Source organism: Moschus berezovskii, chromosome 8, assembly GCF_049115385.1.
Source record: "Moschus berezovskii isolate FMDL1 chromosome 8, NW_MosBer_1.0, whole genome shotgun sequence".
Lineage (NCBI taxonomy): Eukaryota > Metazoa > Chordata > Mammalia > Artiodactyla > Moschidae > Moschus > Moschus berezovskii.
The window spans coordinates 106,674,209-106,691,232 of record NC_142467.1 but is presented as its reverse complement, the minus strand read 5'-3'; the positions used below and the strand labels follow the sequence as shown (position 1 = coordinate 106,691,232).

Sequence of the window (17,024 nt, the reverse complement as noted above, 5' to 3'; positions counted from 1 at the left end):
CGGCCTCGATGAGATCCCCGGTGTACTCATACACTCTGCTGATGGCACTTGGTGGCAGTGGAAACCAAAGAGCAGGTGAGGGCTGATCTGAATGCAATGGGACACACACGACCAACTTGTTCAGTCACTCAGTCGTGTCTGACTCTTTGCGACCCCATGGACTGCAGCACACCAGGCTTCCCTGTCCTTTAGAGTTTGCTCAAACTCATGTCCACTAACCAACCAGGGTGTGTTAATAAACCCAGCACCAGTCCCCAGGCCGGCCCAAACAGTCAAATTTTCAGGGAGAAACCTGGGCAGGAGCTGCCTGGGATAGTCCCCCAAAGACTAGAATAAACTGCTGTCACTACCGTCCCCAGGACTGAACAAGAATCCCAGCATTTGGCTGGTTGCTTTGGGTTTTCATTTGGGAACCGTGCTAGCTCTCAATGGCAACCCACTCCAATGTTCTTGCCTGGAGAATCCCAGGGATGGCAGAGCCTGGTGGGCTGCCGTCTATGGGGTCGCACAGAGTCGGACACGACTGAAGTGACTTAGCAGCAGCAGCTCTCATCTGTAAGACCACCCGAAAGACAGCTCTATCTGAACTGGGGACCCAAACAAGAACAGGTCATGTCTGAATTACAAATGGCGGCAGCTCTCTCAACTTAGCCCTTGGGCCCTGCTGACCCCCCAACTCAGATATGATTTGGGGAGTGTCTGCCACCATACTCTGAAGACTGCAGCTTCTGGCAAAAGTCCACGAGTGCCTTCTAGCAACGACCGTTGGGATTTTGGACCACAAAATTCCAAGATGCTGCCGTCTGAACAAGGTACCTGAGAGATAATTAGTAGCCTGTGATTGGGCGTTCACTGAGATAGCCTTGATGATTGACAGACATAAAACAATCATGAAACCCGAGGTGCCCATAATGTCCTGGGTGATGTCAGAGAAACACTAATGAGGAAGGCAGTGCCCAGGAGAGTTCCGTAATAGTTTTTTTTCTTTTTTTTGCCACACCGCACAGCCTGCAGGATCTTAAGTTTCTTGACCAGGGAGCAAACCCGGGTCCCTGGCAGTAGAACTGTGAAGTCCTGACCACTGGACCACCAGGAAAGTCCTAAGAGCTCCATCATAAAACGCAAGTGGTTCAGAGGGCTGCTGGCAGCCAGGGGAAGCAGGGAGACACCCACTGTATCCTGAGCACATGGCCTCTTTCCCTCCAGGACCAACTTTGGAGCCAACTGAGCTGCTGCTGGAGCTGACTGGCATGAGGACAAGCCCCGCGGACGTCTCTCAAATGAGTCACAGAGAGTGCCCGCTTTACGGACGGCAGTTTTAAGATGAATGGATAATACCCTGTTTGGCAAGTGACTGCATTAAGACCAGGAGACAGCGAGACTGTGATTGAAGGTAGCAAGAACAAATCGGCTCAGTGGGCTGAAGTGCATGCTGTTTTCCTAGCGGTGGTGGAAGAATTGAGCAATGGTAAAAGCCCCTTCATGCGACGAGTTGACTCACTGGAAAAGAGTCTGATGCTAGGAGGGATTGGGAGTGGGAGGAGACGGGGAAGACAGAGAATGAGATGGCTGGATGGCATCACCAACTCGATGGACATGAGTTTGAGTGAACTCCGGGAGTTGGTGATGGACAGGGAGGCCTCGCGTGCTGTGATTCATGGGGTTGCAAAGAGTTGGACACGACTGAGCGACTGAACTGAACTGAACTGAAAAGCCCCTTCGTGTTTTTACTGACTCCTGGCGGTGTGGTCAGGTAGATGGGCTATGGAAACCCGGGCTATGAAAGGGATGTCTGCAAGGGGCACAGCCCTATGGAAAGCACTCTAGGAATTTAAAGGACGTGGTCCAGTAGGACGTGTCAACGTCCAACAGAAGAACCCCTTCTAGATCTGGAAGGTCACTGAACCACAAAGGAAATGTTTCGGGGGTCCAAGAATGAGCCAGCACGGGGAGGTGGGCTGCAGCAATTCAGTAGTGCAAGTGTTAGTTGTTCAACTGTGTCCGACTCTTTGCAACCCAAGAACTGTAGCCTGCCAGGCTCCTCTATCCATGGGATTCTCCAGGCAAGAATACTGGAGTGGGTTGCTGTTCCTTTCTCCAGGGGGTCTTCCTGACCCAGGGATCAAACTCAGGTCCCCCTTGTTGTAGGCAGATTCTCACCAATGAGGAGGAGGGAGCCAAATCGAGAGCTAGATCTAGTCCTCAGGCGCCCTGTGAGGCACAAAAATGCAGGAGAGAACACTGTCAACAAAAACTGCAGATGGCTCTGGGGGAAATGCCCCGGGAGATGGAGCTGGCAAGTGGGTACAGTGGACCAAGGCCAGTAACCCTGGGGGCTATAAATGAGTCCCGACAGGAACAGACCCTCTAGGTTTGCATACCTGAAGGTCCGATGCAAATGCTCAAAATACTACTGAAGGATTGGAACAGAAAATACTGCAGCAGTTTGAGCCACCGGGTTACATTTCTTCAGACAAAGGGATGCACTTTTTCAGCCCATATTGTCCAACAGTGGGGCAGGAGATTTCACATCAGAGGTGCTGCGTATCATCCTCTGAGTAATGGCTTAATAGAAAATTTGACTGAGTGGCTGGAACATTTGCCATCTAAAATCAGGGCAGATGATAAAGGCATGCATGAGAGGCTGGCTTACTCGTCTTCCTGAGTGTGTGCTCACACTCAACACGCGGGGGCTAAGGGAGGGTCCCCACTGAACAGCTTCCTCCACTTTTCTGGAGGGTATGGGGAAGCAGACATGGATGCTGGTACATCTTCTCCACACCATAGCAACCCCCACCCCCTCGCCTCCAGCTACTTGATGCAGTGGTCCCAGAACCAGGAATGCAACTGTGTGGGTGCCAGCGGCACAGCCAACTCCTATACAGGAAACTGTAACTACACCTTTAAATCTTTGTCAGAATTCCCAAGGGCCCAATGGGGTGGAATGTGCCCTCATCGCCTCTAGCAACGTTGGGGCTGACAGTGAATGCTGTTGTGCTGTCTAGAGGTTGTGGAAGCCCACGGTTCTGTACGTGTGCAACCCTGGGGGGGGAGGGGTCAGGGAGGAGGTTTGGGTTAGCCAGCCTAGCCTCCTGACAGCAAGATGGACCAGTGTAGTGGCCAAACTAATGTCCCTTCCAAGGGTGCAGAAGCGTGAGCAAAGAGAGATGACACATGGAAAGGAGAAAGGAGAAATAACCTCTGAGGGTAAAGGGATGAATAAGTGGCTTATGCAATGAGGGAAACCCAACATTTTATTAATACCTGGCCAGAGGCTTAGAGCAGAGTAATATGATCTCTTAGCAGAAGCATGCCAGATGCCTGGCAGGCTGAAGCTAGTTTGCTGAGACCAGGCCTGATTCAGGGACCTGACAAGATGGAGCAGCAGCCTGCAAACCTGAATGGTGTCACTCCGGGAGACATTCTGTCCTAAGAAATATTAATGAACAGGAAAACTGTTCATGACTAAACGGAATTCAAGCGATATGCCTATGTCTCTAAATCCCATTTTTTAGGCTACATCTACTACACAGAGGACAACGTTTCGGAACCATTTCCTCTGGGACTGCAAACCGTGTGGTGTATAGCTCCCAGCAGACTGGTCTATGTAATCACTGTGTAACTACAAAACTTGATCATCAGTTGCTTAGAAACATCCTGGTTATGATGGTCATATAATGGCAACATGCCCAACATGGGGCTTCCACAGGTGACACCAGTGGTAAAGAACTTGACTGCTAATGCAGCAGATGAAAGAGATGTGGGTTAGATCCCCGAGTTGGGAAGACCCCCTGGAGGAGGGCATGGCACCCCACTCCAGTACTCTTGCCTGGAGAATGCCATGGACAGAGGAGCCTGGTAGGCTACAGTTCACGGGGTCGCGGAGTTGGATATGACTGAAGCGACGTAGCACGCACACACGCCTGAGGTGTGCCATGTACAACCACATGGCATCCTGTTTTTGCAGACAGAAAACTATTCATCAAAAAGCGGGGAAAATAGTGGGTCCCTGCAATGAGATGGCTGGATGGCATCACCGACTCTGTGGACATGAGTCTGAGTGAACTCCAGGATTGGTGATGGACAGGGAGGCCTGGCGTGCTGTGATTCATGGGGTCACGGAGAGTCGGACACGACTGAGCGACTGAACTGATGGGATTAAAGCAGAGGGCATCACTTGGTGGCTCAGGTTCCTTGGGGGAACAACCCCACCAGAGACAGGCTGTGCGAAATCTCGTGGCATGCTCCAACTAAACTACATCGAGGTGTGCTTACCATGCATCTAACTCTAGTCTGGGGGATCCAAAACTTTGGGGTGCAAAACACGCATCCTGAGTGCACCCAGGCCACTAGTATGCTGTGGCATCAATGTCCCTAGTGGATTCAGTAATGCTGGCCCACAAGCCAGAAAGAGTCTGAGGGTGAACAGGTGCTAATGGGGATCTGAGGACAAGTGGAATTTGCTTTGAACGAGGAGCAGCATTCAGAGGAAAAAGATGAACTAGAATAGGCAGAACAGGGGGAGTTCTCTACCAGGTGGAAGGCGAAGGATGGGAGCCAGCCTGGAAAAAGAGAGAGAGAGTGTATGCGTGTCTGTGTGCTTGCTCAGTTGTGTGCAACGCTCTGTGATCCCATGGACTGCAGTCCGCCAGGCTCCTCTGTCCATGGGATTTTCCAGGCAAGACTACTGAAGCAGGTTGCTGTTTCCTACTCCAGGGGATCTTCCTGGACCAGGGAAAGAGAAGGAGGCAGTAGCAAAGAGGGCCAGGCAGATTCAGCCAGTAATGCTGGATACGCTAGAACCCAGTGCCGGTAAGGGGCCTAACCTAACAAGCCCAAGGCCTCTTGACTGTTTTAATAGGAACACAGGCTGAAGCGGCCGGGGGCAAGTGGCCCTCTGTTCTAGCTACTGAGACTTGGGGCACACACACCTATGGCAGTGCTATGGCTCTTCAAGCTTAGGGAAGTTCTCTAGAGGCATTAACGATTTACCCAGAGGCACCCAGACTGCTCTCGCCTCCAGAAAGCTAGAAATAAAATATACCCCGCAGCACAGCCAGTAGGGACAAGAATAACCTAAATGCCATTTATGTTCTCCTTACAGGAGAGGTGGGCCCTGCTGCAAAACACAGACTCAGTACAAGCTTGTGAGTTTGTCCCTGGTTACCTTGCAACTCGGAGCTAACTGAATCACCGTCAACCGTTACAACCTCTACCCTTAATAACATTTGGAACATGGGCAAAGGCAGATGTTATTGGGAAGGCAAAGTGAATACGTCCATAGTTCTTACTCATTTGCTCTGTAATGAAATGGAATTGTACCCTGCCGTATTTTGACATGGTATAACCCTGGCACTGGAAAGATTCAACTACCTCATGTAAAGGAGTTGATGGTAACCCTGCATGTGCGTGTGCTCACTCAGTTGTGTCTGACTCTTTTTAACTCTATGGACAGACAGACTGTAGACCCCCAGGTTCCTCTGTCTATGGGCTTCTCCAGGCAAGAATATACTGGAACAGGTTGCCATTTCCTCCTCCAGGGGATCGTCTCAAAGCAGGGATAGAACCCTTACCTCCTGCGTCTCCTGCACTGCAGGCAGATTCTTTACCGCTGAGCCACCACACTGCATTTTGATGATCAAATGTATTGAGGGCCTGAGTTAAGTGTCCTAAGGATTTAACAGTTGTGGAAAATGACTGGACTGAGGAGGAACAGGATCTAATCACCAGCTGATTTCTGTGCCAAATAGTTCTGTACAAATTGACTGTAAGGTACAAGCAGCAATGACGTTTCCTTAACTCAATCCTTATCCCACACCGATTTCTCCAAATGTCGGGCCTATTTGTGTCGGTACTATTGTTGTATCTGTTCTATAAATGTGATCCCAAATATAAGTCTGTAATAGGGACCCACGGTTTTCCACTACTTTTGATTAATCATTTTTCATCCACAAAAACAGGGTGTCATTTGCCATAAGGGATCCGTTCCACCAGGGGGTAGACTGCAATATTGTGATTTATGAGAAATAAGTATATTTGGTCATTCTCAGATCAGTTCAGTTGCTCAGTCGTGTCTGACTCTGTGACCCCGTGGACTGCAGCACGCCAGGCTTCTCTGTCAATCACCAACTCCCAGAGCTTGCTCAGATACACTTGGTCTTTATCCACAATTCCTGACTCACAGTTCTCAAACTCTTGGAATTTTCTGATCAATAAGGGCAATGGAGGCATCTTTTGCTGTATTTGCTCTCTGGTCTTCAGTTCCAAAAAATATTTTAGGGCCAGAGAGGTAAAATGGGTGTCTTGTTATTCCTTAGAAGCTCTCTTCCATCACAACTGAGTTTGGCTAAGGAAAGTGACTTTGGATCCCAGCCCAGGGTGGAGGCTGGTTGTCAGGAGAACCAATCATGTGATTAGAGTGTCAGAACTTTCAGTCCTGCCCCTGATTTTTGAGGGGAGTGGCCTGAGGCTGAACCAACTGCCATTGGCTGATGATTTAGTCAATCGGTACTATGTAATAAAGCCTCCATAAAAGCCTCAAGCTTTCTAGCCCTTTTCCTGAGCTTCCCACCTCAGGGAACCAGAACATTTTGTGCTACCACACACGGCCCCAAGGCTTGTGAGAACAGAAAATCCCTTGTGCAGTAAGTCGCCCTAGGTATCTCTTCATCTGCTTGTTGATCTGTATTCTTTAGGAGCCTTTTATAATAAAATGGTCATCGAGTAAGTACATGAGTAAGTTCTGTCAGCTGCTCTGGCGTATTAACAAATGGAAGGAAGTGGTCATGGGACCCTCTGATTTGCAGCCAGTGAGAAGCACAGGTAACAGTCTGCACTGGGACTGGCACCTGGAGTGAAGGGTGCTCGTGGGACTGAGCCTTTTGCCTGTGGAATGGGGTTCTCTCTCCAGTAGATGGTGTCAACACGCAGGGGAATGTTGGGCCCCCCAGCTGGTGTCCAAGATTTGGACCCAGGAAGCCTTTCCAGTGTCTATGTGAGGCATCAGGTGCCCGCACGCCCAGCGCCAATGGAAACCCTGGGCCCTGAGTCTCTAAGGAGCTGCCCTGGATGGCGGCATGTCACACGTGTCGTCACAGCTCGGAAATCAGGGACTCGAACATGTGATGTGCAATTCCACTAGGGTTCGAACTGTGTGCTGGAGAAGACTCTTGAGAGTACTTGGACAATAAGGAGATCAAACCAGTCAATCCTAAAGGAAATCAGTCCTCAGTATTCATTGGAAGGACTGATGCTGAAACTAAAGCTCCAATACTTTGGCTACCAGACATGCAGAGCCTACTCATTAGAAAAGACCTTGATGCTGGGAAAGACTGAGAAGAGGGCGACAGAGGGTGATGGCTGGATGGCATCACCGACAAAAGGGACTTGAGTCTGAGCAAATTCCAGGAGATAGTGAAGGACAGAGAAGCCTGGCGTGCTGCAGTTCGTAAGGTCGCAGAGTCGGACACAGCTTAGCAACTGAACAACAAAGGTTCCAGAAGCTTATGCCTGGTTTCCCAGACTTCCCCACGCCTCGTCCCTTTGCTGCTCATCCTCTGTATCCTCCTGTTGTGATACAGTTATAAGTATGACCACATACTACCCAATCATCAAATCTGGAGGTGGTTTTGGGACCCTGGATACAAAGGGGTTTCATAAAAATGTATCATTAAAATTAATTTCACTGGTTTCTTTCTGCTTCAAGTGGCTAAGGAAACACCACCACCACAGATGTGCTCACTGGGATGCTACCACTGACCATACTGCCCAAGCGCCTCAGAACCGCAAGTGCTTAAGACAGTCAGGGCAGAGCTTCCATTTTATAGGAGAAACAGCCCCAGAGCGGGTGGTGGGTGTGGCTAAGACCACACTGCACATAGGAACCCCACTGCAGGATTCCAGCCCACAGGTACTTACCGGATGGACCTCGAGTGGCTGTCTTGGGGACCGAAGGCTTTCTGGACAGGGGTGCCCGAGTTCCTTTATCACTGGGCTCGCTGCGGGCACTGAGTGGCCGACTGGGCCTGTCCCCACTGGCCAGCCCCTTGGTTTTGGCAGCAGTCACTGGAGCGGCTTTGGGGGGAGTAGTGCCAGAGCTGGGGCGGGTAAGGGGCTTCCGGGTACGGCCGCCGCCTTCTTTCAGTCGGGCCTGCTCGGGAGGCAGCATCTCCGGGTCCACCATGCAGATACTAGGTGGGGTGGGCAGCGGTGGGGGGATCTTGAGGGGGTCAGGCAGCGGGTCACGGCGGGGGACCCCGAAGCCCTCAGTGTCCTCGTCTGAGTCGGCAGTGGCGGGGGCAGCCGGCAGGGGGTCCGAGTCAGATAGGGTAGGCAGGGACTCGCTGACGGATGTGGGCGGTGTCTCCTCGGCGCCTCCCGGGGCGCCCGCCCGCTCCTGCGACCGGGCGCTGCTGTCATTGGAGCTGCCGGGGGACACGGGGGCCGGCGCCATGGGCACGGCCTTGCGGTGCTCGAACTCACAGGGCGACACCAGGCACAGGTCCACGTCGTGCGGGGAGGCCGAGCGCCGCACCCGAGGGCCGCAGAGCGGGAGGCTGAGCGCAGCCTCACTCGCGCCGGCAGCGGGCGGCGGAAGCACCTGCTCAAAGGAGACCGACAGGGACTCGTCCACCTCCGTGGAGTGCGGGGAGCCCACCTCCGCGGGCAGCGAGGGCGTGGTCACCGTGGGGGACGCATCCGGCCCAGGCTCCCCACCCCGCAGGGGGCTCAGCGACAGCGGCCCGCTGCTCTCTGTTGGGCCCTGCTGCGCCCCGGCGGGCGAGGGCGTGCACGACTGGGGGGTGCTGGCGGCCAACAGCAGCTCCAGGGTCTTCTCCTCTAAGCTGCCGCCTTCCTCCCCCGCCGGGCTGAGCCCCAGATCCAGGCTGCTCTCTTGGCTGGGCGTGGCCACGAGCTGGGGGGCCGGGGAGCCACAGGCCTCTGTTGGAGGGCTGGCCTCTCCGCTCCGGAAGCTGGGGGGGCTGCAGGGCCCATTCTCAGCTGGTGGGACCCCTGGGCGGGGTGTGTTGGGTGCTCTGCGGGGCTTGGGAGCCACCTGGGCACCCACGTTCTTGCCGCTCACTGCGGCAGAGGCTGCCCGGCGCACCTCCCGGGGTTGGGTGCGAAGGGCACTGGGTCTGGGGTCCTTCTTCACCTCCCGGGAGGGCCTGGCTTCTTTCTCAGCCCTGCGAGGGGCCTCAGTCCGTGGAGAGTCCTTCCGGGCCACCCCAGGGCGCTCCTGGGTGGGCCTGGAGGGCACCGTTGTGCGGCCCTCTCTCCTCAAGCTGTCCCGGGAGGCCACGCTCTCCTTGCTCTCAGCTCGCCGTGGCCCCGCCAGGTCCTGGGGCGTCACCACCGGCTCCCGCAGGAACCCCAGGTGCTGCAGGCGGACCAGGCCATCCAGGAGGCGGGCGGGGGGCGTGCAGCCGGGGAACAGCACACGCACCACCTTCTCGGAGGGGCCCGCGGGGTGCCACACCAGTAGGGCGCACACGGAGGCCAGGGTGTGGTCGGTGGTGGTGGCTGAGGGCGGGTGCAACACATACATGTCCAGCCGGCCCACGCCCATCTTCTGGAAGAGCACGGTGGGCTCGGCAGGCAGCGGCCCTCGGTTCAGGGGCATAGGGGTGATGCCCAGTCGGCTCAGGAGGCTCAGGGCCAGTTCGGCCTCATCCTCGCCACGCACCAGCCGCGAGGCAGCCGCGCGGGCGTTGAGAAACACGACGCCCAGGTTGGGGGAGATCAGCCGGCGGAGCCGGTCGTCCCCGGAACCCCCGCCGGCAGCCGCCTCGTCGCGCTCTGCCAGCTTGCGCCGCAGCAGACTGTTGAGACCCGGGAGGCTGTCGGCACCTGCGTGGGTCACCAGCACAGCATCCACCCGGTCCAGGTGACGCACCAGCTTCCAGAAGCTTGACTTGGGGTTGGAGCCGCCGTTGACTAGTACGGTGAAACCATTGACGGCAAAGAAGGCAGCGTCCCCAAGGCCGCCGGGGAAGATGTAGCAGCAGGGCCTGGCTAGCCTGAGGAAGCCCACGGAGGCGGGAGGCTCGAGCAGATCAAAGGGCGAGGGCGGCTCCAGTGACTCAGCCACGTACTCCAGGAACTCGCGCAGGCCCTCGGAAGCCGGCAGCTGCACCGGAGGGTTCAACTGCAGCTGGAGCACGCCCTGCAGGCTGGGCACTTCGGGAGCCAGCCGGGCCCAGTCACCGAAGGTAGGGCAGGTGATGGTGAGCTTGGGCGGCTCTGTAGGCGGGGGTGTGGAGGCCAGGAGATCCCGGATCTGAACAAGGGGGAATGGTTAAGAGGTCACCCAGAGCCAGGCAACACCCAGCCCCTTGGGAAAGCTAAGCCCCTTTGCCTGCTCTTGTCACCCTCAGGACAAAACCGAGCTCTCCCCATAGCCCAGGAGGGTCCATGGTCCTGTCTCACCACCTGTTCCCCTCCCGCCCTCCCCCACTGTCTCACTCTCCCTGCCCCAGGGCCTTTGCACTTGCTGTTCTCACACCCTAGAGCACACATCCCTCCAGGGAGGCTTTCTACACACACCCCCACCCCTACCTCCGTCTACTGGCCTTTATCTTACCATCACCACATCACTCACTACAGTACGAAAACACGGTTTCCCAGAGTTTCCTGCTCATTTGCCCGTTCAGACTAGGGGTCAGAAAGGACCCCATCCAGTTGTGTCCCAGATGAGACCTAGAATCTGGGGTGCCACTTGGAGCCTTTGCAACATCTGGTCTAAAGGCCCTCACCTTGCAGTGGGCCGTGGGACTGAGCCTGACAGTAGATGTTGTCACCATCACCCTAACAGAGGAAGCAGGGATGATGCTCGGGGCAGGGGGACAGTAGGTCATCTGGGCGGCTCAGCCCAGTGGGGATGAACCAGGCTTTAGAGGCAGGATGGCGAGGGGGCAGCTCACCTCTTTGTCCCCCAGGACCTGGAGGAAGTGGCGGGGTGAGAAGCCCCCGGTCTGGAGCAGCAGCTCCCCTGTCTCTTCCAGGCAGGGCCCCGCCAGCACCAGCAGCTTATGAGAGGCAGGGTCGAGCAGAAGGTTCCTGAGCTGAGGGAGGGGGAGAGTGTTCAAAGCCCTATTCCATGCGGTGAGACAGCCAGCACCCCTCTTTGGGGTGGTCCCCAGCCCCAAATCTATGAATAATCACCCCACTCTTGTCCTACCAGTGCTTCCCTGGTGGCTCAGGGGTAAAGAACATGCCTGCCAATGCAGGAGACACGGGTTTGATCCCTGGGTCAGGAAGATCCCCTGGAGAAGGACAGGGTAACCCACTCCAATATTCTTGCCTGGGAAATCCCACGGACAGAGGAGCCTGGTGGGCTAGAGTCCATGGGGTCACCAAAGAGTCAGACACAACTTAGTGACCAAAACACAACAATCTGTCCCCCAAGTGGCCTGGCTAGTACTAAACTAGAAGCCATATTGTAGCCTGTGGGCCTCCTGTTGGAGCTGGCCCCCATCCTCCCTGCCAACTCCTGTTCATTCTACGAAGTCCAGCTCCAATGCCCCCTCCAGGTCTTCCTGGCCCCCAAGCCCACATTTCCCTCTGGCCCAGCCCAGGTGCCATAGGGAAGAGGGCTCTGTGTCTGACTGTTTCCACCAGAGCCTCCTCAGGGAGCAAAATAGGGCATTTCTGATCCTGTACAAGGATCTCTAGAGGGCTCTATCTCATGGGAAACTGAAAGAAGAGTGCCGATGTCCACAAGCTAGAATTATTAAGAAGTCAGTTCAGACAACCAGCAGGGCCCAGCCCAAGGGAACACATGAGACCAAAAACACTGCTTGGGTTCTGCCCTCCCACACTCTAGCCCTCCCCTATCCCATTCAATCCTCCCATGCTCCAGCCTTTTCTGACTCCACCTACTCCCATCAGCAGCTCTGAGGAGGGACTAAGAGGCTGGAGTCATCAGGGGAGGCTTTGTTGCTGCTGGGTGTCAGGAAGAGAATTTCAGGCAGATGAAGTCAGGGACCCCCGGAGGCTGGGGCCAGGGGATGGCACCAGTCCCAGCAGCCCATTTCCCCCAGAAGCCTTCCCTTTCCTACCTCGTCACACAGGGATTTGTCTGATGGATTCAGGAGGACCAGCGTCTCCAGGGTGTCACCACGGTGGTGCAGGCTCCGCTGGCCTGTGGGAGAACCGGGCCCTTTGAGTTTAGGGCTGAGCCACACGCACCAGGGTCAAATCCCGCCTCACTGGGTGATCCTAGGTGGCCAGGAGCCCCTCCAGGACTCTAGTTTCCCAGGACCTCCAGCCAGGGGGTCATCCGGAGATTAACAGACATGAGATAGAACTGCAGGTCAGGATGAGGCAAGAACAGGAAACCGCCTTGGCAGGCCCCATGCTGGAGACAGCAGAGACAGGGCCTCCACTGCTGGCAGGACCCAACTGCAGCTGTCAGCCCTGTGGGGGACAGCATTGCCACCCCATTTTATAATCAAGAAGCCTGAGCCCAGGGAAGGCCAAGGAGGGCACATCAGGAAAAGGGCAAAGGCCCTGAGGCAGGACTGAGCTCTCGGTGTCAGAGGATCAGGAAGGGGCTAGAGCGAGGGGCAGCAAGAGGGAGCCAAGGGCAGGGAGGCCTCATGGGTCACAGAGAGGGGAGTGGGGTTGACTCTGGGATCTGAACCCTTGTCTGTCCCGAGAGTCCAGATGTGTTTCGAGGAACCTCCACTGCTGGTTATCCTTTATCAGCTTATCACAGGCTCTTATCATGTGCGGATATTGCCCCATTCAGGCAGGGAAATTAAGGCACAGAGAGGGGAAGTGGCCACCAAGGTTACACAGCACCAACGGGATTTCCACCCCTCCCCAATCCGATACAGTGAGGGTCAGGAAGCCACCAGGAACCGCTGGGACAATGAGGTGACGGACACTTCCTTCCCCTCCTGAAGCAGCCTGGAGGTGACTCAACAGGCCAGCTGAGCAGGAGGTAGCTAGGCAACACCCAGGCCCCACCCCAGTCACCCCAGAATCCCCAGGGCGCATGGGCCATGTAGGGCTGCCCTAGAGTCCCAACCCCCTCCTCGATCTTCTTTCTCAGCTCCCCATCTGCTGAGCACTTACTGTGTGCCAGGCCCTGTGCAAGAATCACAGCCATAAACCACACCCAGTCCCTGCCAGGCCCAGCCCACACGCCACAGCCCCTCACTTTCCAAATGTCTTGTCCCTTTGCTTGGGTGTTTCCCTCCACCCTCCTCACCAGCTGCTTCTCATCCAAAAAGACCCTCCTCAGAAGTCTCCGTGTCCCCCACACCACACAGCCTCATTTGTCACACGGGAACAAAAACTCAAGTTCTGACCTCATGCGTTGGTGATGACTGAGGGAGTGAGTGCTGGCTCAGGGCCTGCCCCTGCTCTGACTCAGTGGATCTCAGCTGTCTTATCACTGTTGATGTTTACAGCCATCCCTGACGCACACAGCTGGCACTCAGAAACATCCGCCCACTAAGAGAACAGAAGGGGAGCAGCTGGGGCATGCAGGGTCACCTTCCGCAGCCTCACCTTTCACAATGCTGGAGAAGGTGGCTGAGTGCCGGGACACGAAGACCTTGAGCTGCTCATCGAGGCTGCAGACGCCAGGGTCAATGTCCCAAGACCGGATGCCTGGTGGGGTAGGCGGGAAAGGGAGATGGGAAATCAGCTGGGCTCCCCAGCTCCCAGAATATTTCAATAACTGGCAGAGGGCAGGCGAGGGCCACCACAGCCCCCCTCTTCCCCCAACCTGCCCGTGCAGACGAACGCCAGGAGATTCAGAACCATCCAGTGTGCCTCTGGATCTTACTGCATCCACCATCAAAGAAACCCAAAACTCGGGCACTTTACAAAGAACACTTAGGACCTCAGCAAGAAAGTCCCCACCTCCTAGACAGTCATCTTGTCCCCTTCAGTACCCTCCCACCCCCATCACCGGTTTCACTGATCCTCAGCCCTGCCACGCACAGGTTCCACCTCTAAGCTTTTGCAGGAACTGTTCCCACTGCCCAGAGCATCCTTCAGGTCGTCTCAGCCCTTGGGATCTTCCTCTGAACAGTCCTGAAACCATCTGAGCTTAAAACTTGATCCATCTCCCAGACCCCTCCCCACCAGACCATTAGTCCTGAGAGGGCAGGACTGAACCTGCCAGAGGTCCCCGCCCTATCCTCGATGCCTTGCGGGGTGACATTCCCCAAACGCATGAGATGTGTGCTGCCATCCCATTTTACTGGCCATGGAGGACAGGCGCTGACGATCTGAGAGGTGCAGGATGACGGATGAATGCCTTCCAAGCAGCACGGTGTGGGGTGCACCACGCCCGCCGGTCCCACCGTGCCAAGTGCTTGCAGGTGAATCTTGCAGGTGCATCTATGACTCACATATTCAGGTGCCAAATCCCCTAAGCAGGCCGCACCCGCCCACACCCCAATTAGCAGTTCCTCATGCAGCTACGGAAAGTGGCCCCCGGGGCTCCGGGCCCAACCTCCCCATCCCTGCTCCTCCCTCCAGGACGCCCAGGCTACTATGAGCCGGGGAATCGAGGCGCGCCCGGAGGGCGGGAAGCGGAGCCGTTGTCCATGCTGCCCAGTCGCGTGGGCCCCCAAAGCCGGGGCCCGTGTCCCCTCCCCGGTCTGCACCACGCTCCAGGCGGAGCACCTGAGCCCGACCCCGAACGCTGCTTCCTCCGCGGGCGCCCACTCAGCTTGCGCCCTGCGTCTAACGGTAAGAGGATCGGGGCCCGGGCCACCCCCGCCCCCCGGCCCGGCCGGCCCCCGCCCCGACCGCTCCATCCTCCGCCTCTCAGGCCGAGATGCGCGGCCGCTCCCGCCTCCCCGGCACCGCGTTCCCGGACCGGGCCGACCTCGTTCAAGCTCCTCCAGCACGTAGGCAAGCAGCCCCCGGCACCCGCACTCGCCGCCTACTACGAGCAGCACCGAGCTGGGGAGCTCGGCCGCCCCGGACCCCGCGACCGCCGCCGCCATCTTCGCGCCGCCCTGACGCTCCGAGCGCCCGCCCTGCTGGCCCCGCCCCTTAAAGGGGCCGGACCGGAAGGGCTGAAGACCCCTCCCGGAAGCCCCTCCTCGCCCGTTGTCTGCCCCCTCGCGCCCTCTGCGGAAGTGGGGCTTGCGGGTACAGGCGCGTAAGGGTGAGCGGAGTCTTGAATCTCGGCCTTGGGCACCTCTCCCAAATGACTGCTGTTTCATTCATTCATTCTCTCACTCATTTATCCAGCAAGCTCTGACTGCGTGCCTGCTAGTACCCAATTGGAATCTCTGCGCCCCAGAAACTCACATCACATCTCAGTGGGTCCCAGGTCCCAGATGGTCCCGGTTCCCTAGGTCAGGGCTTAAACAGAGAAAAGGGTAACTTTGAGGGCTTTGAGGGATGTGTAGGAGTTTGCCAGGTGTGGGATATGGGATAATGACATGTGAGGCATAAATTAAAGCATGTGCAGAGTTTAGAGATTAGGAAAGTACGTAGGAAGTTGAGACAGATTCCAGAGCACTCTGGATCTGGAGCAGGGCACCACAGTTATTCTGCATCTACAGTTTGCAGGGCGTTTGCTCATTGAAGATATGCATAAATCTATGAAGTTGGTAGTTATGAAGTAGGCTGTGGGAACAGTCATTTCAGAGGAAAGGAGTGGACATAGACTTGGAGAGATGAAGTCACCAGGCCCATAAGAGGTAGAGGAGAGATTCAGGTGGGTCTGATTCCAGATCCAGCCTGCGACAGGGACTGGCTGCCTGGTTCACACGGGTAACCCTCCTTCCCCAGTCAATTGCATTCAGCCTTTTACCCATGGTGGCCACTACTTGAAAAATCGTGTTGCATCAAACTTCTTGACAAATGATCATGCCTAGGAAGGGCTGGGTTTCATCCCTCAGGAATGAGATCCCCATCTTTGGAGGTATGCAAAACCAATCCAGACAAATGAAAAGATCTGCCAAGAAGGATTAACCTCCCACTGCCCTTCATTATCTATCCAGTCCAATTTCCTCCCTGGTCAGTGTATAACAGTCGCTGGCCACGTGCCGTTTGTCCAACGTTTGAGTGCTCCACTTCCTCTCTCTTTATGGCCCTGGCATCCTTCCTCTATCCCAGTCCCTCCCCCTTGGCTCCCTTCCCTGTTTGCTGGCTGCCTGTGATTTCTTCTATTATTGCTCTCAACAGTAATGAAAGTGGGAGTGTCTGTGTCAGGTTCTATCTCCTCCAGCAGGATAGGAGATTGTTGGAGGACAGACCAGGCTGAGGTTTCTCTGGGATCCCAGTTTTTTTTGCAGGACAAAGCTGAGCATCTGAGAAGTGATGATAAAGGGTGTGAAATGGGAGCGAAAAGCTCCTTCGTCCACCATTCACTCATGTGTATTGATTGATTGGGTCAGGACTGGAACCTGGGACCTTCTGCTTGAAGTCTATGCTCTCTCTTCTGACCAAGGCTGTGAATTATGACGGGTAGTGTTCATTCTGAAAGTGAAAGTGGGAGTGGCTAAGTCGTGTTCGACTCTCTCTTTGCGACCCCATGGAATGATCCATAGAATTCTCCAGGCCAGAATACTGGAGTGGGTAGCCGTTCCCTTTTCTAGGGGATCTTCCCAACCCAGGGATCAAACCCAGGTCTACTGCATTGCAGGCAGATTCTTTACCAGCTGAGGCACCATGCAAGCCCAAGAATACCTGAGTGGATAGCCTATCCCTTCTCCAGTGGATCTTCCCTACCTAGGAATCAAACTAGGGTCTCCTGCATTGCAGGTGGATTCTTTACCAGCTGAGCTGCCAGGGAAGCCCTAGTGTTCATTCTCCTTCCTAAGTCGCTTCAGTCGTGTCCGACCCTGTGTGACCCCATAGACGGTAGCCCATCAGGCTCCGCCATCCCTGGGATTCTCCAGGCAAGAACACTGGAGTAGGTTGCCATTTCCCACTGTGTTCATTCTAGTGGGTATTAAAGGGCTCTGAGTTGCCAAGGCTTCTGGGACCTGATGTTCTGAGTGTCCTGGAGTCCTGAGGTTTTCCTGTCCCAGAGTGTCTCTCAG

General features: G+C 55.6%; 1 protein-coding gene across 1 annotated transcript in view; it reads right to left on the bottom strand.

The window, feature by feature from the left end:
- MAP1S (microtubule associated protein 1S) overlaps positions 1-15,008 on the bottom strand; it is a 34,824-nt gene extending 19,816 nt beyond the window's left edge. Inside the window, exons 1-5 of the mRNA XM_055429867.2 lie at positions 14,852-15,008; positions 13,519-13,620; positions 12,060-12,142; positions 10,923-11,063; positions 7,918-10,279 (exon numbers count right to left, since the gene is read on the bottom strand). Of these exons, the coding sequence (XP_055285842.2) occupies positions 7,918-10,279; positions 10,923-11,063; positions 12,060-12,142; positions 13,519-13,620; positions 14,852-14,972 (2,809 nt within the window). The 5' untranslated portion in view covers positions 14,973-15,008. The remainder of the gene's footprint in view (positions 1-7,917; positions 10,280-10,922; positions 11,064-12,059; positions 12,143-13,518; positions 13,621-14,851) is intronic.
- Positions 15,009-17,024: the final 2,016 nt, after the last annotated feature.